This window comes from Salvia splendens, chromosome 1, assembly GCF_004379255.2.
Source record: "Salvia splendens isolate huo1 chromosome 1, SspV2, whole genome shotgun sequence".
Classification (NCBI taxonomy): Eukaryota; Viridiplantae; Streptophyta; class Magnoliopsida; order Lamiales; family Lamiaceae; genus Salvia; species Salvia splendens.
Window position 1 is genome coordinate 1,986,247 of NC_056032.1, and position 27,604 is coordinate 2,013,850.

Consider the following 27,604-nt stretch of genomic DNA (forward strand, 5'->3'; position numbering starts at 1 on the left):
TTATCTTAACTAGGGGTGGGTAGGTACGGTATACCTTACCGAAACCACCATACCGTATACCTTACCGTAAATACGGTATGCGAAAAAATCATACCTTTACCTTACCAAGTTTTCGGTATACCGAACTTCGGTATACCTTATTTTCGGTATGACGATTTTCCATACCGATACCGTACCTCATTTTCGGTATACCATACCGAAGTTCGGTATACCTTACTTTCAACATCAATTAAAATAGAAAATTAGATTTTTTAGAATATTATTTATATTTTATAATTTTAAAAATAAATTAAATATAATTTATTCATAATTATATTTATATTTGACAATAGATTTTATAATTTAAAAATATATAAAATATATTTTATATATAATTGTGTTTATATTTTTGTGGTATATACCTTAGTTTACGGTATATACCTAATTTACGGTATATACCGAATTTCGGTATGCAGCGGTATACCGCGGTATTTGGAAATCCATATCGTTACCTTACCGAAATTTTTCGGTAAGGTATCATACCGTACCGAAAGTCACGGTATACCAAAAATTCGGTATTTTCGATATTTTTTCGGTACGATAAGGCCGGTATTTCAGTATTTTTCCCCAGCCCTAATCTTAACCAAGATCGATTTGGCAATTTTGGCCTAACCTGGTTTTGGGCCGAATTGGGCCAGAAATTGTAGAGCAAATAGAATTTGGCCCAGCCTGCCTGGAAATTAAAAGCGGTGAGCTCACGCCGTGTTGGACTAATTTTTAGCCCGATGATTTTTTACATGAAATGCAATACTACATATATGAGAAGCTTTATGGTTTATGCTAGGCAGATTCATATGATAAGATTTAGTGTTATTATTTCTGATAATGATCATTGACATCACAATTAAGATACATCACCTCATAAAGGAGCTTATAACACGCTCGACTCACTAACAACGACAACTTTAAAGAAAGAAACTCAAGTACTTCTCTTTGATTATTCGTGAACGTGTAAGAAAGATAATCAAATGGGTATTGGTTCGATAAAGAGAGCAACGACATTGGACTTGGCCATTTGAGGATCTGTATACGCGTCTCCGTTACAGTTGTTGTAAGTGGCATCGCACATTCGAGGATAGTTGAGAAATTGAAGGGCGATTTCTCGAGGCACGAACGCTGTCTGGACCCATTCCTTGTTCACATCCATCCATCCTTCCTCAACTCGTCGTGCAAACTCTGATAGCGTCTCTTGCTTCGTCACGCCATGTTGTTTCATGTAGCAGTCGATCGCAGTCAACACTTGCCCTCCTTTACTCTCGCGCTTCAAATTCATTCATCAAATATTGCACCAATATTAATTCAATCTCCACAAATAAAAATACATACTACTATGAAGTAGATCTAATCTCAAGTAACTTACATCATGAGAGCCTATATCGTCCGAATATCTACCGAGCATACCAGTCGATATCGCGATTTTGGGCTCACTCTTCATCCAATCAATTGTTTCTTGAGTTAGAGACTTGAAACCAGGAATAATAGCAGCAAACAAGAGAAAAATGCAGCTGGTTATCTCAGAGTTTTTAACATAGTCTTCAAAGGGAGGCAGTTTTCTTTCCATAACCCACTTTAGCTCTTGATTGTAAGCCCTTCCAAGTTGTTGCACCTGAATCAAATTCATTCATCATACTACAAAGTAACTGTATTTTTGAAACTGAATTAAGTCATATAGTACTACTAACCGTTTCTATGAAATAAGGAGTTGCAAAGGCTTTCCCGAGTTTGAGGGCGTCGCGTTCATAATCTTGGCAATTACTCATAATAAAATGATAAACAGTTCTCATGTATTCAGGGAGACGATAAACTTCATCCATATTCCACCTGCAATCCAATTTAATTAATTTAGATCCATCCAACCAAACATATATATTATGTACGTATAACATGACTTACTTGTCTAAGATATCAGTAAAAAGATGAGCTTCATTGAGTGTAGCATAATTATCATATGTATCATCCATTATTCCAACGATTTCTAAGCCTTTGGCAAGTCCAATTCGAACATAAGAGTACTGAGGTTCAAAATGGTATCCCACACACCACATATACCCCTCCACCAATCGATCTCTTGCATATGGTAATTTCGATTTCAAATCAAATTCATTCCGCCACCTTTTTCAAGAAATAAAGAAAGATCTTAGTTAATAAATATGCACGCATGCCTCTATTTTATCATTAAACAATTAGGATGTGTCTGGGAGCATGCAATTGGAGGTGTGGAATTGGAATTAGAGCCTTCAATTCCAAATCCAATGTTTGGCACCACAAAAATATTTGGATTTGGAATTGAATTCTAATTCTAAATCTTCCAATTCTACAATTTGAATTCCATATCAAAAGTAGAAAATTTGAATTCCAAATAGTCATAAAATTAGATAAATTCACTATATATCCACAACACACAATTCACACACTACACATATTTCACACACTACACACATTTCACACACTTCACACACTTCACACACTACACACATTTCACGCACAACACATACTACACACATTTCACACACTCCACACACTTCACACATTTCACACACTACACACATTTCGCACTTTTCACACACTTCACACACTATACACATTTCATGCACTACACACATTTCACACAATTCACACACTACATACACTACACATTTCATGCACTACACGCACTACACACATTCCACACAAAATACACACCATATACATACACTATTCACAAACTGAAATTTTAAATTTGGTTCAGTTTTTAGTTTTTTGGTTAGTACAGTTTAAACTTTTTGAAAAATTTTAATTTTTCGATACAGTTCGGTTCTGATCGAAAAAAAATCTAAAAACAAAAAAAATCCAAAAATTTATGCTTGAAATATTGTGAAATGTTGAACTGTGAGAAATGTGTGTAGTGTGTGTTTAGTGTGTGAATTGTGTGTTTAGTGTGTGAATTGTGTGTAGTGCATGAATTGTGTGTAGTGCGTGAATTGTGTGTATTTTGTGTAGTGTGAGTGTTAGTGTATTTTGTATATAATGTGTATGCATAAATTCTTCAAATTCAATTCCATATCAATTACTTCATTTTACCAAATATAGGATTTGCAATTCAATTTCATAGAATTTGAATTCCAATTCAATTCCAATTCTGTGTTACAAACGCAGCCTTAGTACAATATTTACCTGGAGAGTTGGGAGAGTTCTTTCCTATATAACTTCTGCAAAAAGTTGAAGTTAAGTTTAGCTATTTTGAGAAGAAGTTCATTTCTTGAGGGATCCTTTTCATATATAGAGATGAAAAAGCGTGCATAGACGATGGGAATATCTCTATGAAACGGGTGCTCCAAAGCTCGCTTCACTCTATCTTTAAGGTGAGACTCTAACTCTGTTTCGCGACTACTCAAGTAATGCCTTGTAAAATCGGCAGCCTCTTGTAGTATCCTCTCGTCGTTAAATCGAACATGAGCTGCTTCATACAAGCTTAACATTCCCTCAACGTCTCCTTCTCCGAACATGCCATCCTTGTCAATAAACTTGATGAAAACATCTGGTAAATTAATTCATACAATTAAATTAGATCACCATATTGTTGGGTACAAACCCATCCCACATCGGATGAGCAGGGGAAGTTGGAAGGTGTATATAATTCCTGTCCAACCCCAATTAGTTTGAGGCCTTTTGGGAGTGACCCAAAAACAAATCCGTGCGGGCTTGACCCAAAGCGGACAATATCAAACTAATGCTGCAGTCGACGATCCTAACACATATATATATATATATATACACACACACACTAATATTTAGATAGATTATACCGCAAGAAATGTGGTGGCGGTGTTGCCTGAGCAAGCGAAATCCAAGTGCTGTAGTGAATAAATCGGAACAGTGAAGAAGGTCATCGTCGTCATGTTTGATTTGTTTGAGTTTGCATTCAATTTCGGTCTCGAAAAGATAGGCTAATCCCAACCGCTCAATCGTGTCGATCAGTATCAATTGGTTGAGAGGAGTTGTTTTTGCCTTTAGCATGTCTCTTGCTTCTTCCTTCAATTCTTCAATTGCTTCTTTGCACTTTTCTCGTTCCTGAATATTAATAGTTAAACACAAATTAAATTTATATATATGGAAATTAATTAACAAAGATGTGTAGTATATAATTATGTATACCTGGTCATCAAAAGAAGAGTAATTAGAGAAAATATCACCCCAAATGCTTGGCACATGATTGGTCACAGGTGGCCTTACTTCCCCCACACAGCTTGAAGCATCAGCATCAGCATCAGCTTTAATGCTATATGTTGCCATTTTAATGTAACAAATTATATAATCACTCTCTCTATTTCTCTTGCTATGAAATGGTAGAGACTTGCTCACTAATTTATACTATCATATGAGTTTGAATAGTAGCTCACCATACGTGTTGAATTTATATCCGTGGTACGTGGTTTGCTTATAATTAAAGTTACATTTTTTAATCTGTTGCGCAATTCAACATTAGTCGAAGTTTCTGATCAAACTTGAATATCTGCTTAAACCGGTTTGATTTATTTATATTCAATCCGGTTGGCTGGTTTTATTTCCAAGATGATACAATAATCAATTAAAATTGTCAGGAAGATTAAATAAACGAATGGATATTCTTAATTTTATATGCAGAAAATATTATGCTGAGAGGAGTAATTTTCATTAATACAAGCGGACGTAGAAAATTATCCGTGGCAGGAAGTCAAGTCAGGAAGGCCCATTTTTTTTGAATCAATTGATTTTCACACAGTTTTTATCTGGTAGATATACAGAATAATTCACATGGAAATTATTCAAATATTTAATCTCATAATTTAGAAAGAGTAATACTATTCCCCCGTCTGTCATTAAATGTCTCATTTTTCCTTTTTCGTCCATCTACCAATAAATGTCTCATTTCATTTTTACTATATTTTGTAGGTGGACTCCTCATTCCACTAACTCATTTCACTAAAATTAATATATAAAAGTAGGACCCACATTTCACTAACTTTTTCAATTCACTTTTCTTTATAAAGTCAAACAATTTCTTAAAACTCAAATATGGGACATTTATTCATGGACGGAGGGAGTACTAAATAATCATATCATGAGTTCCCCATACACCTCTCAAAAATAAAAAATAAATGAGATTTTAATTTTGTAAACTAAAATTTAAGATTTTAAATATAAATTATATAAATGAACCAATTTCGCATTAAAATATATGTCATCCATTCTTGCATATATGAACCAAAAACCAAACACAAAATTTACTACTCCATCGGTCCTAGTTAAGATGACCTCTTTCGTTTTTTCTCGTGTTTTGTAAAAATCATAATAATAAATAGTTAAAGTGGAGGAAAAGTAAATTAAGAGAGAGAATAATATGGAAAAAACTCTCTTCTATATTATTCTCTCTTAGTTTACTTTTCCTTCATTTTTACTATTTATTATAATTTTTTTTAAAACACGTGTGAAAAATGAAAAGGGTCATTTTAAATGGACAGTGGGAGGGAGTAGTATATATGAACCAACGTACACGAAAGACATTAACAATTGATTAAACACAAACTTACAGAAACCTGATGCCTTGTTCAAAAGCAAATTCCTTTCGTCTAAAATCGAATACTACTATTCAAGAAAATATTAGCTAGAAATGAAAAGAGTTCTAATAACACAACACGACTAATCAGGGTCGGATTTAAGATTTCACTTGAATATTTTCATAGTTATAGTTGAGAAGTTTTTAATTTGAAGAAAATCCACTTAAATATAATTTAAAGTTATACACCTTATTACTTAACTTCTACTACTAATAAATATGGTTTGCATTTTAATAGTGGTATTAAGTTCCCTGGTAATTGAAAACCACTGCTCCTACACTTCTAGAAGCACTCTACTAATCTACTCCCTCTGTCCCATAGTAGATGACACACTTAGAGAATAGCACGAGATTTTAGGAGATGTTATTTTATGTGTTGATAGTGAGAGAAAATAATATATTTATATTAATATGAGAGTGAACTTTTTCCATAAAAATAAATGTGACATTTTTTATGGGATAAACTAAAAAGGAAAGTGTGACATTTGATATGGGACGGAGAGAGTACTATGTTATAAATAATAGGAGTAAAAGGGACCAAATGTAGAATTTTATAACCTCATTTCGACACGTGGCCAAATGTAGATTCTCATTTCAACGCGTGGCAAAATCTTGAATTTTAAAATCTCATTTCCACCCGTTATTTAATAATAGTACTAGAAACTTTTGAGCCCGCACGGGCTTAACTCAGTTGGTTCCTGGGTGGTAGATTGTCCCTAAGCAGACAGGATCGAATGCTGGCAGCCGCAGTGTGGGAGTTTCACCACTGTGGTGGCTCCTTGTGTGCTGGTTACCAGTGTAAGTTCCTCCCACCTAATGGGCCGCTGAGGTACCGTGTTTGAACCCCTCCATAGCGATGTCGGGCCGGGTTATGGGGGCGCCTGGGGTGAGCGAATCACCTTTTTGTCCCTAAGTACTAGAAACTTTTGAAATGTTGAATTTTAATATATAATTAATAAAATAAAATAAAATAAAATAAAAAGAATTAATAAAGTAAGAAAAAAAAAAAGAAGAGCCGGGTGACAGCCATCTAGCGCACCAGGTAAGTAAACCGGGCCAAACACAGATTGGGCCTCATCACAAATGATTTGGGCTAAACATAATAATGGCCCAAGCAATATTAATTAGTAGCCCATGTTGAAAGGAGTCCAATATTCAACAATAATTAATGGATGAGGTGCAACAACTTGGAAGGGCTTACCATCAAGAACTAAAGTGGGTTATGGAAAGACAATTGCCTCCATTTGAAGACTATGTTAAAAACTCTGAGATAACCAGCTGTATCTTTATCATGTTTGCTGCTATTATTCCTGGTTTCAAATCTCTCACACAAGAAACTATTGACTGGATGAAGAGTGATCCCAAAATCGCGACATCAACGGGTATGATCGGTAGATATTGGGACGACATAGGCTCTCATCATGTAAGTTACTTGAGATTGTTTTTTCTACTTCATACATATTTATTTGTGAAGATTGAATTAATATTGGTCCAATATTTGATGAATTTGAAGCGCGAGAGTAAAGGAGGGCAAGTGTTGACTGCGATCGACAGCTACATGAAACAACATGGCGTAACGAAGCAAGAGAGGCTATCAGAGTTTGCACAACAAGTTGAGGAAGCATGGATGGATGTGAACAAGGAATGGGTCGAGACAGCGTTCGTGCCTCGAGAAATCGCCCTTCAATTTCTCAGCTATGCTCGAATGTGCGATGCAAGTTACAACCACAATAATGGAGACGCTTATACAGATCCTCAAATGGGCAAGACAACTGCTATTGCTCTCTTTAGTAATCCAATAATTATTTGATTACTTCTACGCTAAAGCGTACCATGTTGGTTTTTATATTCGAGTTAATAAGTTTGTTCGAAGAAGTTCTAATATATATATTGTGTATAATTGAAAAAAATCTCATTTTGAAGAAGTCCCTCCATATGTGAACTTGGTTAGCATTTTATTAAGCAACATGGAAGATTGGAATCCTCAATATATTTGCAAAAGTAAAGAAAAAAGAACATAAAAAACAATATGTGTAATTTTTGTGAAGGCTATGGCCTATGGACATGTTAATTGGTTCAAGATTTGATAATTTATGATTGGATCTTTGAAAGATCTCTTTACAAATAACCTGATATTTTAGACATGAAAAAGACAATTAATGTATGTCAAAAGAAAAAAACAATGGCGCAAACAATTTTTTTTTTGTCATGGATGGAGCATTTTCTGATTTGCATATTGTGACCATACTATCATCCTTGTGTAATCACGTTTTATTTGACTTTTATAAATGAAATAATAATAATAGTAATTTGAACTTACACTGTTACACACACTAATGATGTGACTGGATGGAGCATATGCACGTTTGTGAGTTTGTAACCATATATAAAGACAAAGTTTGAGATATTTTTAGAAATTATAATCAATTTGAATCCCACGTGTCAAATGCTGCCAAAACTCCAAAACAATGTTTAGGTATTTTTTAGTATTCACAAAACAAAGAAAATTTAATCACAGCCAAATAGGTTTATAATTTTTTTGTTGACCTACTATTCAGAATTTCAAACTCATATGAGAGTATAAATTGGTGAACAATTTTCTTCGATTTCACAGCATCATAATTCATATCATAATGGAAACATATAGAATTATGGCTGAGACTTCAAGCTGTGTGAGGGAATTAAGGCCACCTGTGACTACTCATGTGCCAAGCATTTGGGGAGATACTTTCTCTAATTACTCTTCTTTAGATGACCAGGTATATGTATATATACATATCTTTATTCATTAGTTTCAATATATTATACTACATATATATAAACATGATAGAGGAAATTGATCTATTTTTACCAACAAGCAGGAACGAGAAAAGTACAAAGAAGCAATTGAAGAATTGAAGAAAGAAGCAAGAGACATGCTAATGGAAAAAACAACTCCTCTCAACCAATTGAAATTAATCGACACTATCGAGCGGTTGGGCTTGGCCTATCTTTTCGAGACCGAAATCGAACACAAACTCCAACAAATCAAACACAACAATAACGACCTTCTTCACCAATCCGATTTATTCACTACAGCACTTGGATTTCGCTTGCTCAGGCAACACCGCCACCACATTTCTTGTGGTATACATACTCTTTCCGTCCCATTCGTATTTCATTAATTATGGATTATTGTTCCACTCTCTATGCTAAAACTCAACACGTTTAATCTTTTCGACTTTATTTTTTCTCCAACTTTAATCTGTTGAATAAACTTTCTTAAATTCCATTTCTAAAAGAAACGCCTCAATTATCTGAATTACTTAAGCAGATGTTTTCAACAAGTTTGTTAACAAGGACGGTATGTTTGAAGAAGGCGACGTTGAGGGAATGTTAAGCTTGTACGAAGCAGCTCATGTTCGTTTTCGCGACGAAAAGATACTACAAGAGGCTGCAGATTTTACTAGGCGTTACTTGAAACGCAACAAAGCAGAGCTGAAGTCTGGCCTTAAAGATAGAGTGAAGCGGGCTTTGGAGCGCCCGCTTCATAGAGATAGTTCCATCTTCTACGCACGAATTTTCATCCCTATTTACGAAACGGATCCTTCAAGAAATGAACTTCTTCTCAAACTAGCAAAATTCAATTTCAATTTTTTGCAGAAATTATACAGGAAAGAACTCTCCCAGCTCTCCAGGTATGAGTACGTAGTGATCAATATGAGGCGTGCCTATTTAATTAAGACATTTCTTTGTTTTTTGAAAAATAAAGGTGGTGGAAAGAATTAGATCTGAAATCGAAATTAGCATATGCAAGAGATCGAGTGGTGGAGGCCTATGTTTGGGGTGTGGGATATCATTATGAACCTGAGTACTCTTATGTTCGAATTGGACTCGCCAAAGCCGTACTAGTCGTTGGGGTTATGGATGATACATATGATAATTATGCTACAATCAATGAAGCTCAACTTTTTACTCATATCTTAGAGAGGTAAGTCATGTACATAATATCTCCTATTTATAATATGTATGGTTTGATCTTAATTAAATTTGATTGTAGGTGGAATATGGATGAAGTTGATCGACTCCCGGAATACATGAAAATTGTTTACCATTTCATGTTGAGTACATGCGACGATTATGAAAGCGACGCACTCAAACTTGGGCAAGCCTTTGCAACTCCTTATTTCAAAGAAACGGTTAGTAGTACGATTGTATTCAGATTCATAAGCTAAATAGTATTTAAAATCAAAACACTTGTAGTCATTGGATCTTGTGATCTAACGGTTAGATTAATGTCACGTGTCATCTAATAATGTAGATTATTAGTCTAATAATGTAACTTAGCTAATAATGTACTATTTTAGTAAAATAATGTATCATTTCAATCTAATAATGTAGCTCGGCTAATAATGTACCATCTTAGGCTGATAATATTGTTTATCACAATCATCCAATCCAAGGATCCAAAGGCTGATATTTGCTTTGATTTTTGACAGAATTTCACTTATTGAACATAGTGCACCCGTACTATATATATGCATCTCTAAAAAAAATGTAAGTTGTTGTATGTTAATTGAGTCTGAAAATATATATTTGTATTGTGATGAATGGATTAGGTGCAACAACTTGGAAGGGCTTACAGTCAAGAGCTAAAGTGGGTTATGGGAAGACAAATGCCTCCATTTAAAGACTATGTCAAAAACTCCGAGATAACCAGCGCCATTTATAGCATGTTTGCTTTCACTATTCCTGGTTTGAAATCTGTGAGTCAAGAAACAATTGATTGGTTGAAGAGTGAGCCCAAAATCGCAATATCAAGTGGTCTTGCTGGCAGATATTTGGACGATATTGGCTCTCATGAGGTTAGTTAGTTATAACTTCATATTAATTTGTTATAATTAACCTTTGATTAATCTTGCATGGTGCATTTCATTTCGAAGCGTGAGAGTAAAGGAGGCCAAATGTTGACTGCGGTGGATTGCTACATGAAACAACATGGCGTAACAAAGCAAGAGGCGCTATCAAAGTTTGCACAACTATACGAGGAAGAATGGATGGATCTAAACAGGGAATGGGTCGAGACAGCGTTCGTGCCTACAGAAATCGCAATTGAGTTTCTCAACTACGCTAGAATGATCGATGCGACTTACAGCATCAATAGTGGAGACGCGTACACGGATCCTCAAAAGGGCAAGTCGACTGTTGTTGCTCTCTTTATCGATCCAATACTCATTTGAGTTAATAAGTTTGTTAGGAGACGTCCTAAATCTATTGTGTAATATCATACTCATTTGAGTTAATAAGTATGTTAGGAGACGTCCTAAACCTATTGTGTAATATCATACCCATTTGAGTTAATAAGTTTGTTAGGAGACGTCCTAAATCTATTGTGTAATATCATACCCATTTGAGTTACTAAGTTTGTTAGGAGACGTCCTAAATCTATTGTGTAATATCATACCCATTTGAGTTGATAAGTTTGTTAGGAGACGTCCTAAATCTATTGTGTAATATCATACCCATTTGAGTTGATAAGTTTGTTAGGAGACTTCCTAAATCTATTGTGTAATATCATACCCATTTGAGTTGATAAGTTTGTTAGGAGACTTCCTAAATTTATTGTGTAATATCATACCCATTTGAGTTGATAAGTTTGTTAGGAGACGTCCTAAATCTATTGTGTAATATCATACCCATTTGAGTTAATAAGTTTGTTAGGAGACGTCCTAAATCTATTGTGTAATATCATACCCATTTGAGTTGATAAGTTTGTTAGGAGACGTCCTAAATCTATTGTGTAATATCATACCCATTTGAGTTGATAAGTTTGTTAGGAGACGTCCTAAATCTATTGTGTAATATCATACCCATTTGAGTTTATAAGTTTGTTAGGAGACGTCCTAAATCTATTGTGTAATATCATACCCATTTGAGTTGATAAGTTTGTTAGGAGACGTCCTAAATCTATTGTGTAATATCATACTCATTTGAGTTGATAAGTTTGTTAGGAGACGTCCTAAATCTATTGTGTAATATCATACCCATTTGAGTTAATAAGTTTGTTATGAGACGTCCTAAATCTATTGTGTAATATCATACCCATTTGAGTTAATAAGTTTGTTAGGAGACGTCCTAAATCTATTGTGTAATATCATACCCATTTGAGTTAATAAGTTTGTTAGGAGACGTCCTAAATCTATTGTGTAATATCATACCCATTTGAGTTAATAAGTTTGTTAGGAGACGTCCTAAATCTATTGTGTAATATCATACCCATTTGAGTTAATAAGTTTGTTAGGAGACTTCCTAAATCTATTGTGTAATATCATACCCATTTGAGTTAATAAGTTTGTTAGGAGACTTCCTAAATCTATTGTGTAATATCATACCCATTTGAGTTAATAAGTTTGTTAGCAGACGTCCTAAATCTATTGTGTAATATCATACCCATTTGAGTTAATAAGTTTGTTAGGAGACGTCCTAAATCTATTGTGTAATATCATACCCATTTGAGTTGATAAGTTTGTTAGGAGACGTCCTAAATCTATTGTGTAATATCATACTCATTTGAGTTGATAAGTTTGTTAGGAGACGTCCTAAATCTATTGTGTAATATCATACCCATTTGAGTTGATAAGTTTGTTAGGAGACGTCCTAAATCTATTGTGTAATATCATACTCATTTGAGTTGATAAGTTTGTTAGGAGACGTCCTAAATCTATTGTGTAATATCTTACTCATTTGAGTTGATAAGTTTGTTAGGAGACGTCCTAAATCTATTGTGTAATATCATACCCATTTGAGTTAATAAGTTTGTTAGGAGACTTCCTAAATCTATTGTGTAATATCATACCTATTTGAGTTGATAAGTTTGTTAGGAGACGTCCTAAATCTATTATGTAATATCATACTCATTTGAGTTAATAAGTTTGTTAGGAGACGTCCTAAATCTATTGTTTAATATCATACACATTTGAGTTAATAAGTTTGTTAGGAGACGTCCTAAATCTATTGTGTAATATCATACCCATTTGAGTTGATAAGTTTGTTAGGAGACGTCCTAAATCTATTGTGTAATATCATACTCATTTGAGTTGATAAGTTTGTTAGGAGACGTCCTAAATCTATTGTGTAATATCATACTCATTTGAGTTGATAAGTTTGTTAGGAGACGTCCTAAATCTATTGACAATATCATACTCATTTGAGTTGATAAGTTTGTTAGGAGACGTCCTAAATCTATTGTGTAATATCATACCAATTTGAGTTAATAAGTTTGTTAGGAGAAGTCCTAAATCTATTGTGTAATATCATACCCATTTGAGTTAATAAGTTTGTTAGGAGACGTCCTAAATCTATTGTGTAAATCATACCCATTTGAGTTAATAAGTTTGTTAGGAGACGTCCTAAATCTATTGTGTAATATCATACCCATTTGAGTTAATAAGTTTGGTAGGAGACGTCCTAAATCTATTGTGTAATATCATACCCATTTGAGTTAATAAGTTTGTTAGGAGACGTCCTAAATCTATTGTGTAATATCATATCCATTTGAGTTAATAAGTTTGTTAGGAGACGTCCTAAATCTATTGTGTAATATCATACCCATTTGAGTTAATAAGTTTGTTAGGAGACGTCCTAAATCTATTGTGTAATATCATACCCATTTGAGTTAATAAGTTTGTTAGGAGACTTCCTAAATCTATTGTGTAATATCATACCTATTTGAGTTGATAAGTTTGTTAGGAGACGTCCTAAATCTATTATGTAATATCATACTCATTTGAGTTAATAAGTTTGTTAGGAGACGTCCTAAATCTATTGTTTAATATCATACACTTTTGAGTTAATAAGTTTGTTAGAAGACGTCCTAAATTTATTGTGTAATGTATCATAATAATTATTATTATTATTATTATCAACTACTTATGTATACGCTTGTTTGCAACTCTTAATTAATGTACTACAATAGTTCTTGAATTTTATAAGCGCACAATTATTTCTTCTGAAAGGGTTTGGAAACATTGGAATGGGGAACAGGTAAAATGAGTCTCGAAAAGTTCTACTTATGATCAGTTTCAAATTTCACCAAAATGAAGATGTTTTGATGTTGTGGTGGAAAAGATATGTGATTCCGCGTACTTTTGCAAGATGACGCCACATATGCAAGGTTGATGTCTGATGACGTGGAATACTCCATTCATCTAAAAGATGAAGTTTAATGCTCCCTCAGTTCCCTCGTAGTTAAAGCTAAACTTTTCGGCACAAAATTTAAGAAAATGATGTTGAGTGTGTTAAATAAATATATAAAAAAGTAAGAGAGAGAAAAATGGTAGGTAGACCACATGTGTGATCTACCTACCATTTATAGTAAAAGTACCGAGACTTCTAACGACGGACGAACTAAATGATAAACCGGGACACCTAATAGTGTATGGAGGGAGTACATTTTAGTGTAGCCTAAAGTATAATAATAACAAGGTATGCAATATTTCAATTTAAAAAAATGATTCATTTGCTAATAATTTAATAAAAAATAATATACCAAATAAAATAATTTATTACAATTATATCTTTTATTAAAATTTACAAAAGTATACCTTTTATAATTTTAAAATAAATACAAGACACACTTCAATGCGCATGCGCTAACCAACATACTCCATATGTCCCCCATTAATTGACACCAATTTCCTTTTTCATCTATAGGGAGTACAATATTAGGCTCGGTTTGAGAATGTAGTATTGGGGGTGTTCAGTGGCGGACGCTAGCTTTTTATAGTGGGGGTCAAACTATTGATCACAATTATTGCACACGATAAGAGCATCCACTATAGGGGGCGGCGCGGGGGCCGCCCCTGAACCGCGGCTAACTATAGTGGGCAAAGCGTCCGCCCCGAGGTGGACGCATTTTTTGGGGCGGAAAGCACATCGGCGACTAGGCGCCGAGGACGCGCCAGACATGCCAAATTTTTTTTTTTTAAATTCTTTAATTTTGGTCCCAATACTTATTTTAAATTTCAGTATTACCTCGTTTTCTAATTATTTACATTCCGATAATTTTAATTATAATTGAACTAAAATAAACAAAAAAAATAAAATAAAATGAATAGTGGCTAAAAAAGTGTCATCTATAGCTGCGGACACTTTTTTTGTGGGCGCGGACAAGTAAGAAGTGGCTGTGGACAAAAAAAAGTGGCGGGATTATTGGAAGTGTCCGCCTTATAGTGGATGCTCTAACAACGTCGGCCTCGAAATAATTAAGAAATACATTTATTTTCAAATAAGAAACAAAATTTCCAAATCAGCTGTTGTATGCAATGACAAAAATCTGAAAATTTGCAAATCCAATACCAAAATCTGAAGAATTCATCTGTTTTTAGTTCTGATTCACCTTCTCATGAGGAGAAGAAGCATCTTCTTCATTTTAATGTGAACAAGAGGGGCAGCTGGTGCTGGGGAGATGGCTGGCAGTCAGCTGATGATGCTGGAAATCATAATCTTGGATGTGAGTTATAGCATACTTCTTTCTCTGGGTTTCTTGGCCTTAATTAGTTGTGATTAGTACAACTTATTTGTCTACTCAATGCGTTCATTTATTGTATTCTTCCCGACTTATCATTGCTCTGTGCTCAAATCATTTAATGAGGGCCTAAGTTGCATTTAGATTATGAGAAAGGGTCCACTTGTGGGATTAGTGTTTGTCAAGTTTGGGCCATCACTTCTTTTGACCACTTGTAAGTTTAACCATTACTCGATAGCATCATTACTCTTGGGGTTGAAATAGGTGACAAAATAAACCAGTTTGGAATAATTTCTACGTTTCGGATTCCATTATAAAAAATTGAAGCTATATATCAATGACTCACAACTAATACTGTGTTTATTACAGTACTAGTTTGAAATCAACGAATATATTAAGCAAATCATCAAGGTCTATTATTCTTTGTTTCTAGTACTACTATTCTTCAATCAGCTTGGAATTTACTTAAATCACTATCTCATTTTTCACCATGATTTGAATGTTTTCATTTCACCATGAGGCCATGGCTATGATTTTGCGTCTGCAGAAGGACAAGGCATCCGTACAAATGGAAGCTCGGCAGTATCAGAGGAAATGGACTTTGTACAAGAAATTCTTATGCCAAGAGAAAAGGAGAAACTTTTTTTAGAAAGGGAAGTTGAAGCATACAGGGTAATGGTTTCAAGAAGGAAAAGAGAAACTTAGCTTCTGATACGAGAATATCTCTACGAATATCCCATATATCTACTATTTAGTTTAGTATTGATTTAGCATATCTTTCCATATATTCTTAGTATCTTTATTTCTTATTCCCTAAGTCAGAGTAGTCTTATAAATTGGAGATATTCTTCTATTTCAATCAAGAAATATGAAATTATCTTTTTAGCTTTTATCGTATTTTATCTTTTTGCAATCCTAAATCTTGGTTTGATCGACCGGCAAAGCTCCGACGACTGCCTTTTATCGTGTTAAGGGAACTTCACCCTTAACAATTGGTGCTTTCATTGAGAGCTCATCCTCCGAATTACCACCATCTTGACAGCCACGTCATGTATTGTCGCAACCAACAATATCAGCCATGGGCGATTCCGCGAACAGAAGCTGTCCTTGACGCGGAGATGCCACTGCTCCAGGAGGCGCAAGCAGCAGACCCTATAGCTGCGATCCTTGATCGTCTGATGACGGTTGTATCGAAATTGGAGACTCGCCTTGACGATACAGATCGGTTCGTTGGAGAATTTCGACCACCAGTCCAGCCACAGCCTGATCCAGACCCCCTATATAACCAGCCTCTCTATTACGGTGCAGTGATGAGGCCACTTGATAACCACCAACACGATTACCAGCAGACTCGCAACGGAATTCAGCCACTGCGCCCGAATTACCCACCGCCGCACACCGACTTCCAACACCATCACAACAAGGACCCACACTCCTGGTGGCAAAACTTAAATTTGGGACTATATACGCCTGATACAGCCCAGCAGCCGCCCTTTACGGGCTTCGATTCGTGCGGTGTTGGAGAGATTAGCACCCCTCCGGTGCCGGGGCCACCACTACATTCAGCTACAGACCAATTGTACGACCTGTCGCCTTGGGAGACATCGGGACAACGTGCTCTCCATGAGTACGCATCGTACGGTCAGCCGCCGCCGCATCCACCTTGTTGCTGGGATCCACTTGCGCAGCGAGCCCTTAGTGGCTATCCGCCCCCAATCAATCCCACCACGTTCAGCCGCCGCAACGGGACCCAACCCCACCCTACGGTGTGCCGAGTTACGGACTCCTTGCCTGGGACTATCACGTGCAGCAACAACAAGAAGCATGTGATCAGCAACAGTATGAAGTGTGGCTTGATTATTACAATCAAACTCAAACGGAGATATCTGCAGCTTCCACCCCTTCATGGAGACCAGAATCGAGAAACTAAACGTTTACAGTTAAAAATGTTGAAGGATATAGCACTGCAGATTCAGGACATTCGCCGCTTAACTCAACCTCAAAAATCTGCAAGACATGCTTAGTATTGAGCTCTATTCTATATAGGTTGCATTTGCATGTAAACTTGTTTGTTCTGAGATGAGATTCTGAAAATTGTTGTGTTTATACTGGTGATGTTTTACAAAATCCATCCAAAAAATCGTCATATGAATATTCGTGGTTATGATGGAAGAAATGTTTTATATTCAAAGATGAATCCAGTTTACTAGCTGGTTCTCGATATTTTCTCAGTGACATGATTTTCGATTACATATATAGATGAATTGATAGCGGTAAATTCATCATCTGGTAGGGTTTATCGAAGAGAAGGAGAAGCAGGAGTGTATCTTCGGGATTCCTGATGAGCTCTGAAGGTAGAAATTTCTACGAACCTAGGGACTGGTGTGTTGTTATTGCTTGGACTTGGTATAGCAGAAGTTTAATCCTCGTCTTTTCCAAGATGATACGGCTGCTTTTATGACAAAAAGTTTAGCTATAGACGGTGCTACGAGAAGTTGCCCCGAATATATGGGGTGGAAATTCTCCAGATGCAAATATCAAGGTATGGTTTTAGGGTAGAAATGGTAGGAGATGGATGAACAGTTCTTTAGCATGCAATTTTTTTTATAGCTTATTTTATTATAGGCTTAGCCGTATTCACTTTGTAATAAGCTTAAGTTAATAAAAGTTTTTGTCTTGATCCTCTCCTCAACCCTTTTGGGTTACTTACTGCACAACTTAGTTGATCAGACACTTCCCTTCAAACCAATAGATTGGGATTCGAGTCACCATGGGTACATGAGTGAAAATGAGAACCATTTGTTATCATCTTTTGGTGGTTTTGAAGTTAGGAGTCTGATCTATGGTATGATACTTTACACTTGAATTTGAAGAATTAGTTATTTTTTCGTTTTAGGATGTCCATCTAAATTAGTATCGACCTATTTACTGATATGTTTCTTTTTCTCATGAAGTGGGTCTTATTTTTCATTGATAATACTTCAATTGTTTTTCCTCTTTATCTCTTTCTTATTTTACTAATTTTGCATTAAAACATGTGTCTTCCATCACCAAGACTATTCTTGGTGGACGGAGGTAGGGGAGGTAGTATTCCCTCCATATGTGAAGAAAATGTCCCATTTACCTTTTTTATCCATTTTAAATAAATGAACTCCATCACTCACATATATCATTACCTCACATAAATCAATACTACTATAATATAAAACTAATATATAAAAGTGAGGTCCACATTTTACTAACTCATTTCCTATTTTTCTTTACAAAGTCAAATAATTTCTTAAAACTCATGTCAAGTCTAAATGGGACTATAACGGGTAGACGGAGGGAGTATTAACCAATTAAAAAAGGGATATTGGCCTCATGCAACTTTCAAAAAGTTGGGTTTTTCCCACAAACTTTAAAATTGACAAATAATATCACGAACTTTACTCGAGTTTGTTATTTCCCACCAACGAAAAAAGTTATAGAAAATAATATCATGATACCGATTTTTTTTCCTAATTTATCGACAACAATTTCGAGAGCTTCAAATTCTTCAATATTTGAGGATAGTTTTTCTTGTAGTACACATTCCAAAATTGTTATTCAATCAATTAATTTAGCCGAAATTTTTTTGTTTGTGGGAAATAACAAACTCGAGTAAAGTTCATGATATTATTTGTCAATTTTTAAATTCGTGGTAAAAAAACCAAACTTTTTGAAAGTTTCATGATATTAGGGGCTAATATCCCATTAAAAAAAGTCAATTTCGATTAAAAGAACCTTAAAATGGCTTGCATACCGCTCCCCCTAATGGGCAAATGAGTGTATAAAACAAAGAAATGGATCTTGATTCTACCATGTTTAGACAATATGATAAGTAATAATCATATAAAAAAATAATAAATCTATTCGTCATAAAATAATGTAGTACCTTACATTAGATTGTGCTAAATTAATTCAAATGCAAGCATGTAGTTTAATTTCTGACTCTTACTATTTGGGAAATATACATGTCAAGACATTGATCATGAAGTCCATGGATAGCTTTCCACAATCCACTCCATCCAATGAATTCTCGTGAATCTCATTCTCACTGTCAGATTTTGTAGTAATTTTGAGACGGTTACGACTCTTGTTAAGATTGATTTTTATATAGTGAGGTGGAGCTTGAAGTTTATAATCAACTCTATGCCCTAGATTTGCCCAATCTTCCACTCTCCCCCATTCTTCCACTATGCCCAAATCTCCCATTCTAACTCCTCAATAAAATGAATAATGTTTGAGAAATACTTATAATTTATGATCAATGGCTTGATTATTGACGTTTATATAAGAGTGGCTGTATCAGAAAATATTTGGTGAATATTAAAATTAATACAGAATGCTTATACTCTTATGATATATTTACTGTGAAAGAAGCAAATTAATCCTCGGATCTCATGTAAAGAAAATAAAATTTGTAAGATTTCTTACAATTAGAGCCAATCAATTTCATGATACGGAGACGTGCTTTTAAAATTAATATGAGATCAAATTATTAATTTGATGATTTATCTGTTGACCAGAAATAATCCAGACTTGTAATGTGAAAGTAATTAATAAAATATAAAAGGGAAAAGAAAATGTAGGTAAAGTGTGTGAAAGAAATATAAAAAAGTGAGTAATAAATTGAAATTGATTTTTCATTTTTTAGCATGTTATTAATTTTAGTGGACGAATAAAAATGGAAAGACTATATGGAGTATTAAACTAAATTTGATTGCTTTGCGTAAGATTGTAAGCATCTCTATATCTAAAATATTCACCATACCATAATAAAATATGGAGTACCAAGTAATACAATCTACAAAATTAATGTATAGAAGATTATTGCAGATTGCATTGGGAAATGAGTAGTAGCATTTCATAACACATTAAACATATACTATAATGAAAACTAGTAATAAAGTTGTATATAAAAATTTCAACTTTCAAATCTGTTACAGATGTATAGATAATAGATCTCTAGTGATGGAAGATGTTGTAGCTGCGCAGCGGCACTTTGACATAGGCAGCCCAGAGAATATCAAAGTATAAAGGCAACTGCCCGATGGCGAAGAGCACGACCGGTAACATCGCCACTGCGTATATAGGCACCGCCGCTATCCTCAGCTTCTCCCTCAGTATGAAAGTATGCCCCGCGCAGAACGACAGCAGCATCGCTGCTATGCCCGAGAACAGACAGCTCATCCCCATCAGCAGCTTCCTCGGCAGGTTTTGCTTGAAATCGTGCTCCTCGAATCGGGAAGTGATGATCGCGAGGAAGAAAACGAGGGCCGTGATGGATAGGCAGAGCGCGATCAGTGAAGCGATGGAGAAGACGTCGAAGGCTCTGCGGTCTCTCATGATAGGGAAGCCTTGGGTTTGGTCTAGCCCGCAGGGGACTGTGGCGGAGGTGGCGAATGCGACCGTGGCGATGAGAGCCACCACGACGGAGCAGGATTCCGAGGTTTTTACCAGCCACTCGTTTCCTGTCTTGACTAAATTCTCGTGTGTTTGTGTGAAAATCTTGGCTGGAGTCTCACCCTTTGTGTTGGGGTGATTGTAACACTGTGCTGGAGCTGAGCTCTTCACATACTGCATTGCAAATTGTAAAAAAACAGCATTATCATCGTCATACGATCTCGTATCGAATCATATGAATGATACATAACCTAGATTATGATATTGAGATTCAATTAATTAATATAGATAAAATAATACATACTCTATGGAGCAATTAATATATAAAATGTATGATCAATCACAGATTTCCTAGCTTTCTCCTATTGAACTGTGCCCCGAGAATTGTTCATGCATCGTGTTGGCAAACAACAACCTTATGGTCATCATATGATCTCGTATCGACTCATATATATATGTAGAATTTTTTGGTATAGTACCTTGTACCATTTGATCTCCCATTGCATCTGCAAAGCAGCACCGGGAATGCGCCATGGCTGCTTCTCTCCGAGCTTTGCAGCGAGGTGAAGTATGTTGTTTCCTTCATTATCAAAATGATGAAACACATAATCTGGGAGCTTTTTCTGCACTAAAAAGTCAAAAACACTGGTTTTCCTGTGCTCTGCTGCCACCATCAGCACATTCTTCCCTTCCGAGTCTTGATCTTGGATGGCTATGGGCACTGCACTAAGTATCTTCTTCACCATTTCTGGGATTCCCATTTTAGCTGCTACTAACAGTGAGGTGTCCTTCACTACACTTTTAGACTTCTCGTCTCCTGCAATCAACCTCAAATGGATTCATATTTAGATGCTTTACACAGTAAATGAAACAGATAAAGTTATTACCTGATTGGTTTTGATCTTTCTTATCATTACTACCATTGTTTTGCTGCTGATCTTTAGCTGAGGAACTGATGGCTGGGCTGTTGGATTCTGTAGTTTGGGGTTCTTCAGCATTGGGAGGGATATCGGGGATCTTACCGAATGCTTCTGGGAGATGGCTTGGGCGCTGGCCATTGTTGTTGTATTTGTAACTTGGTTCAATCTCGATCATTTTGTCCATGATCCGCATCGCATGAGAGTGTCGAACTCTCTTGTCATGAATCTTTCTTATCTTCAAGAATCCTGCACCAAACAAATGTACATATTCTTAAGTGAGCTAAAAAATTATTATTGATGTTATTAAAACTAGAATCAATCCTAAATAAGAAGATATGATGCATCTGAAACTAGAACTTACCAACTCCAAGAATTGTTAGGATGACCTTCGTGGCAAATTTGAAAATCGAAATGCAAGTAGTGTAATTGGGAGGATAGGAATCATAAACTTTGGCTGAAACAGAAAGTCCAAACACTTTGATATCAATACATCCAATTATTAGCAAGAAATGTATATATGAGATACAACAATTTTCATCCAATTTTCTTGTAAATAAACTTTCAATGTCACAAAGGAACTAATGCATACTTTCATTAGTAAAAGGGGAATTTTTTATCTTGGATCTTGAGCAACCACCTGGAGACAAAGGGTAAACAAAAACCTAGTTATTTTTCACAAAAACACATAACCAACAGGTTTTATAGAATAATGCATAAATCTGGATCGGCTAATTTTTCTCGAATAGCACCTGCACGGGTAGAGATTTCTCAATGCAAAATGTTTTCAATAAAAGAAGGTATGAAATTTAAGTTATAAGTATTTACCTAAGAAACTTTCATATATTGGAACTCCATGGTCCATATAAGGTGGAACTTCTGGATCTGTTGGAGCACTTTTTTCTCTCTCGGATCTTAAACAACCAGCTGGAAATACCAAAGGCAAAGTAGTATTATGATTTATTTACTCAACAAAGACTTTACCAATATAAAGTTCGTTGATGATCATCAATTTGCACGTTGAACATGTAGTTTACACAGTAGAAAACTACACGTTCAACGTGCAAATTGTTTACGCATCTAGATTGTCCAACATTATATTATATTGGGATAGTAAACATTCAAATCATGAAGTTTGGTCAAATTCAAGCTTGACCAAACTTCATGATTAAATGGCTAGTATCCCTATTATTTACTCGAGAAAAACTAAACCAATATAAAGTTCATTGATGATCATCACCTTTATAGCTCTTGGAAATTGGATCCCATAATAGATGGAAGATTCTCATACATGTCTGGTAATTTTCTGGGAAATTCTCTTCACTTATTTCATCAATCTGGGTGTCCTTTGGATTATGTATTGGTTGGTTCTTCAGATTATCAACAAATACAACTTATCCACAGATCGCAAATGAATTCCATTAACACTGGCAATTATATATGTAGAGAGAAGCCAAGTATGATGAATAGGGTTTCTTACAATGGTAGATAATTGATTCATAGAATCCAAGCTGTGAGCTGCTTTTGAACAAGTTAGGCTTTCTGGCCAAGACATGAAGAGGAGTTTCTCCATCAACATTAACATAATTGAGTAGATTCTTGTAGTGCTCCAATATAAAGTATGCTAATCCTGCAACAAGAATAATGCAAACTAAGCACCATCAAAATCTACATGTATATGTACATATATAGGATTGTAAGCATGTAAATACACAAATTTCCGAAAATCAGAAAATCTTGAAGGTTCGTGTATTTATAATCAAATTAATAAAAAAAAATTCAGCACGACCACTTCATCTTCAATTTAGACAAAAAGTATATTCGGCAGAAAAAAATCAGAAAAAAAAAACATAGTTTGTTGTATTTAGATTCAAACAAAAATTTGGGGAAAAAATAGAAAATATAGAACGTTTGTGTATCTCAGATTCTCAAAATATTCTTACTGAAGTATTCCTCAGAAATCGCAGAATGCAGGACCGTATTTCCATCTTTCCTCCGACAGAGTGACTCATCACCCTTATCCTTGCCATGGTTGTAGATGCCATGGAGAGAGATAAATGTCTGAAGGTTGCCGTGCTGAGCTGAAATGAACAAAGGAGTCTCACCATTACTGTTGCGGATATCGATGAGCTTCGGATCCAATGAAGCTATTTGTCAGCAGATGGCCTCCCATCCAACTGCAGCTGCAAGATGGAGAGGGGTGTCTCCTCTCACATTATGCATCCTCACCAGCTCGGATACTGATCCGCATTCCTTCATGAAGGTGAACATTTCCTTGGTGCATCTTTCATGGGCGTGGTTGGGGATTTTCGGATTGTAACAGGAGATGGCTATATGGAAAGCTGTGTCCTCTAATTTGGTGAGCTTAAGAGTGTGAGCACTTTTGTTTTCCTTGTATATCTTTGCCACTTCTTCCCACTTCTGTTGCATGGTGAGTTTAAACAGATCATCACGTAAGCTTTCTTGATCACTCATTTTTTCTCTCTGATTCAATGCAGAACTCTCAACTATGGAGGAGTAACATATATGTATGTGTGTGGGGGGGAGGAATAGAGAAGGAGCATTATAAAAGTAGTATGTCCAAGAGAATTACGTCGCTAAACTGACAAATTATATTCAAAAGTTAAAAAAAAGGTAGTATAGTTTTGGGTAGAGTTCCAAAAGATAAATTAGAAATGCTGTAAAGTTAGTCCTTTTCTCACTCAGTTTCTCCACAAGCAAGCTATTCCATATCTTTTCCATTACTGTATTATTTTGATCTTTCATTTCACTTTGCTGAGGTTATAAAGTATGGGATTCGTCATATAAAAATGATAAAGAAGAACAGAGATTATGTTAACAGAAACCATTGAAAATACTAAAGCAGTACTCTTTAATTACCCCGTTAACAATCAAGGAACAATTGTCTCTAACTCAACGAAAATTTTAAATTATGAACGTTTTCTATAATTATATTCATTAAAAGATTGCCAGTTTCGCACCTTTCCTTGATTCCTCTCCTGCTCAATAAAATTTATTGGGTAACCTTACCTATCAATCGGATAATGTAATCACTAAGTGATGGATCCGCGAATTTCTGATGTTTGTAAATGCTGGTAGAGAATAAAGACTACGACACAATGAATTTACGTGGTTCGATTTACTGAAGTAAATCTACGTCCACGGGAAGAAGGGAGGGCAAGATTGTATTGCTTGATCTGGGATTACAGCTTACAACACAGACTTGCTATATGCTATTTTATCTCTAGAGAGCTTAACCCAAAACCTGATCTAAGTTCTATTTGTACATTGAACTAAGGTCGTGGTTTGCAGCCCCACTAACAAGATCGTGGGTGAGCAATAACTGCTCAATAACTGCTTCGTACCACTAAATAGATCGTGGGTATAGTGGAGGTCGTGGAGGCCTTTCATGAGTCCACTAACTCCTAGTTCGGTCGAATGCTGAGACCGAACTGCTGGACTTTACCGATCAGCTCTTGCCGATCTGAGAGGAGAGCTTGACTGGTCGGCTTTTACCGAGCTGTAGGCTGAGTCCGAACTCTTTGGTCGTGCCGAACTCTTTGGTGCCGAACAGATACTCTTTCTTGGGCTCTGGGCTGATGGGCCGTCACTGTTATTGGGCTTGTTTAGTTCGTACCCCATCACTAAGATATATGTATGATCTCTAATTAGCAATAGGAAATACTATTAGCTACAAAGCTGAGAAATGGAGATACTATCCATATTTGTAGGAAAAACTCCCCTAATGTTACTGCAAAAAGCAAATAAATTACAAACTTTATGTTTTGTGCGAAATGTATCTAGCGAAAGGAAGATAGATCCCTAACGTTCATAAATTGGTAGCTGAGAGATAGCACTAAATCAACACAAATAAAAAGCATACCTTGAGAAAGACAAGTCAGCCTGCATCATGAGATGGAGAATGATAGGGTGAACAGATGCATTTGGTCGGTTTGGCATTTCGTCGAGCATCTGGCGGGCATCTTCAAACATTTCGGTTGCTGTGGAGTGTGTGCTGTTTCTGATGGATTTCAAGTTCAGAATTGTTGTTTGATTCTTCATCTACTGCTACGAAATATTTTTTAATAAAATTTTAAAAACTTTAATTTAATAAATAAGTGAAATAATATTATACTATTATATTCGAAGATTAAAGTGTTTTATCTCAAATTTGATCGTATGCAGATAATATTTCATTCATAAAATACCACTAATTTTAGTAGAATGTTTTGCTCTACAAATTTTGGTGGAGGAAAAACTGATTTATTTGGCAAAAATCGAGGTGAACTTTTTAATAGGAGTATAAAATTATACTCCTATTATATAACCGCTCTTGTATAAATCTACCAGACTCGGTTTAGTTTTATAACTTCCAATTTTTCATAATTAATTACTACTCCCAAATTAAGAGTTTGGGGGAAATGGAAGAAGATTTGGGAAATGCGATGAGAAAGACAATCTACCAGAGCTAAGTCCATCCACAACGCTGTTCCTATACCGTTCCTAAACCGTTCCTTAAACTACTATTTGAGGGCCCCACTGTACTATTTTACTCCATTCCTTAACTAAGGAACGGAACCTGCAACCCTCCGTTCCTTAACCGTTCCTTAACTGTTCCTTAAATTACTATTCATTCAATTTCATTTTTTATTTTTATTTCCAACTCAATTCAATTAAAAAAACACACTTTAATAAAAAACACACACACTTTATTAAAAAACACACAACATTAAAACAAAGTTACAACTTAAACTTAAAAAAATTAAAAAGCACACAATTAAAATCCTAAAAAAATAAAAGTACACAATTTTAATAATTTCATCCGCCAAAGTTTGTCCAAATGTGCTCAATTAGATCCTGTTGGAGTTGGGTGTGGGCGCTAGAGTCGCGTGTCCTTGCACGAACAGATAACCGTTCTTGTATAGACGGATGCGCTCCACTTCGAGGCGGACTACTTGCGGTTGAGCTTCCGGGGGATTCGGGGTCGAACCAATTTCCCGCCTCGGGTCCTTCTTCTTGGACAATCATGTTGTGCAAGATTCACGTATACATGATGTCGACATTGTTCTCCATGAACCACGTACGAGCGGGGGGTAGCCTCCTGCTTCTGCGCCCTCTCCACATCCTTGCGAGCAGCCTCCTGCTTCTGCGCAAAAAGAGCATGCTTTGGGTTCGTAGACCCACTGCACGTCTTCACGAAGGTAAGCCACTTCGGGTAGATGCCATCGGCGAGATAGTACCCCATTTTATAAAGCCAGTTGTTGGCGACGAAGTTGATCGCCGACGCTTTACCATCCAAAACTTCGGTCAAGAGGTCGGACTGTTGGAGCACGTTTACGTCGTTGTTCGACCCGAGGACCTCGAAGTACGCGTGCTAGATCCAAAGGCGGTAGTCGGCAACGGCCTCGAGTATAACGGTTGGGTGGGTGCCTTTGTGGCCGCTCGTGTAGGACCCCTTCCACGCCACCGGACAATTCTTCCATTGCCAGTGCATGCAATCGACGCTGCCGAGCATCCCGGGGAATCCGTGCACTGTTTCGTGAAGGTTGAGCAGGAACTGACAATCGGTCGTGCTTGGCCTCCGGAGAAATTCGTCGGTGAAGGCTGCCCGGACGCCTTGGCAGAATTTGAGCAAAGCACATTCGCCCAGTGCTGTCTCCGATGTGGAGGTATTCGTCGAACATGTCGGCCGTTTGTCCAGTCGCAAGCTGGCGGATTGCTGCAGTACATTTCTGCAGCGTCGTGTGGCTGGGACGGCCGACCGCGTCGAACCCTCCCTGGAAGAACTCTTCCCGGGCTGCCAAAGTATTCGCGATGTGGAGAAATAACGGTTTCCCCATGCGGAAACGGCGACGGAAGTACGTATCTCCCCAAACCGGGTTATCGCAGAAGTAGTCGCGTACTAACCTTGCGGCGGCTTCCTCCCGGTTACGATGGATGTACGTACGGGAGCGTCGTTGGGGAGGCGCGGCTTCTTCCGCCTCCCGTCGTCGATCTTCTTCAAGTGATTGTGCCAATATTTGACGCATTTGTTCAAAAGGTCTTAACGATGGTAATCGAGAGTTAGGCGACTCATAGGGTAATTTAGAGTAGAAAAAAAAAACGTTTGGAGAAGATGATTGTTATTGTATTATTGTAATC

At 36.2% G+C, this 27,604-nt stretch overlaps 3 protein-coding genes and 1 long non-coding RNA gene across 5 annotated transcripts; 2 read left to right on the forward strand and 2 right to left on the reverse strand.

Moving 5' to 3' along the window:
* Nucleotides 1-1,003: 1,003 nt before the first annotated feature.
* Nucleotides 1,004-4,311, reverse strand: LOC121757465 (cis-muuroladiene synthase-like). The gene is made up of 7 exons (XM_042153009.1): nucleotides 4,174-4,311; nucleotides 3,825-4,089; nucleotides 3,193-3,556; nucleotides 1,933-2,151; nucleotides 1,722-1,860; nucleotides 1,400-1,645; nucleotides 1,004-1,300 (listed from the first exon to the last, which is right to left on the reverse strand). Exons 1-7 carry the CDS (start codon nucleotides 4,309-4,311, stop codon nucleotides 1,004-1,006), a joined length of 1,668 nt encoding a protein of 555 aa, XP_042008943.1.
* A 3,904-nt stretch (nucleotides 4,312-8,215) lies between these two features.
* LOC121793662 (cis-muuroladiene synthase-like) lies at nucleotides 8,216-11,434 on the forward strand. Its single transcript, XM_042191705.1, has 7 exons — nucleotides 8,216-8,373; nucleotides 8,476-8,740; nucleotides 8,928-9,291; nucleotides 9,366-9,584; nucleotides 9,654-9,792; nucleotides 10,213-10,458; nucleotides 10,537-11,434. The coding sequence occupies exons 1-7, from the start codon at nucleotides 8,248-8,250 to the stop codon at nucleotides 10,831-10,833; spliced, it is 1,656 nt and encodes a 551-aa protein (XP_042047639.1). The 5' UTR covers nucleotides 8,216-8,247; the 3' UTR covers nucleotides 10,834-11,434.
* Nucleotides 11,435-14,894: 3,460 nt separating this feature from the next.
* On the forward strand, nucleotides 14,895-16,009 carry LOC121804511. The gene is made up of 2 exons (XR_006051166.1): nucleotides 14,895-15,104; nucleotides 15,667-16,009. It is a non-coding gene; the product is annotated as an uncharacterized LOC121804511 (long non-coding RNA).
* A 3,965-nt stretch (nucleotides 16,010-19,974) lies between these two features.
* LOC121796566 lies at nucleotides 19,975-25,687 on the reverse strand. 2 transcript variants are annotated; one of them, XM_042195390.1, is made up of 10 exons: nucleotides 25,347-25,687; nucleotides 23,407-23,884; nucleotides 22,944-23,093; nucleotides 22,704-22,833; nucleotides 22,292-22,390; nucleotides 22,056-22,103; nucleotides 21,828-21,920; nucleotides 21,434-21,712; nucleotides 21,026-21,363; nucleotides 19,975-20,720 (listed from the first exon to the last, which is right to left on the reverse strand). In XM_042195390.1, the coding sequence occupies exons 3-10, from the start codon at nucleotides 23,046-23,048 to the stop codon at nucleotides 20,109-20,111; spliced, it is 1,704 nt and encodes a 567-aa protein (XP_042051324.1). In that variant the 5' UTR covers nucleotides 23,049-23,093; nucleotides 23,407-23,884; nucleotides 25,347-25,687; the 3' UTR covers nucleotides 19,975-20,108. The 2 variants fall into 2 exon arrangements, with proteins under 2 accessions (XP_042051324.1, XP_042051329.1); XM_042195395.1 differs by having other exon boundaries at nucleotides 22,704-22,856.
* Nucleotides 25,688-27,604: the final 1,917 nt, after the last annotated feature.

Coding starts and splice junctions, on each gene's coding strand:
- LOC121796566 (XM_042195390.1), bottom strand. CDS start 23,048: ATGTTAATGTTGATGGAGAAACTCCTCTTCATGTCTTGGCCAGAAAGC. Junction 22,834..22,943: donor TGAATCAATTATCTACCATT/GTAAGAAACCCT, acceptor GATAATCTGAAG/AACCAACCAATACATAATCC. Junction 21,921..22,055: donor TTCCCCTTTTACTAATGAAA/GTATGCATTAGT, acceptor TTTCTGTTTCAG/CCAAAGTTTATGATTCCTAT.
- LOC121757465 (XM_042153009.1), bottom strand. CDS start 4,311: ATGGCAACATATAGCATTAAAGCTGATGCTGATGCTGATGCTTCAAGC. Junction 4,090..4,173: donor ACTCTTCTTTTGATGACCAG/GTATACATAATT, acceptor ATTAATATTCAG/GAACGAGAAAAGTGCAAAGA. Junction 2,152..3,192: donor GAACTCTCCCAACTCTCCAG/GTAAATATTGTA, acceptor TTCTTGAAAAAG/GTGGCGGAATGAATTTGATT.
- LOC121793662 (XM_042191705.1), top strand. CDS start 8,248: ATGGAAACATATAGAATTATGGCTGAGACTTCAAGCTGTGTGAGGGAA. Junction 9,585..9,653: donor TTTACTCATATCTTAGAGAG/GTAAGTCATGTA, acceptor ATTTGATTGTAG/GTGGAATATGGATGAAGTTG. Junction 9,793..10,212: donor CTCCTTATTTCAAAGAAACG/GTTAGTAGTACG, acceptor TGAATGGATTAG/GTGCAACAACTTGGAAGGGC.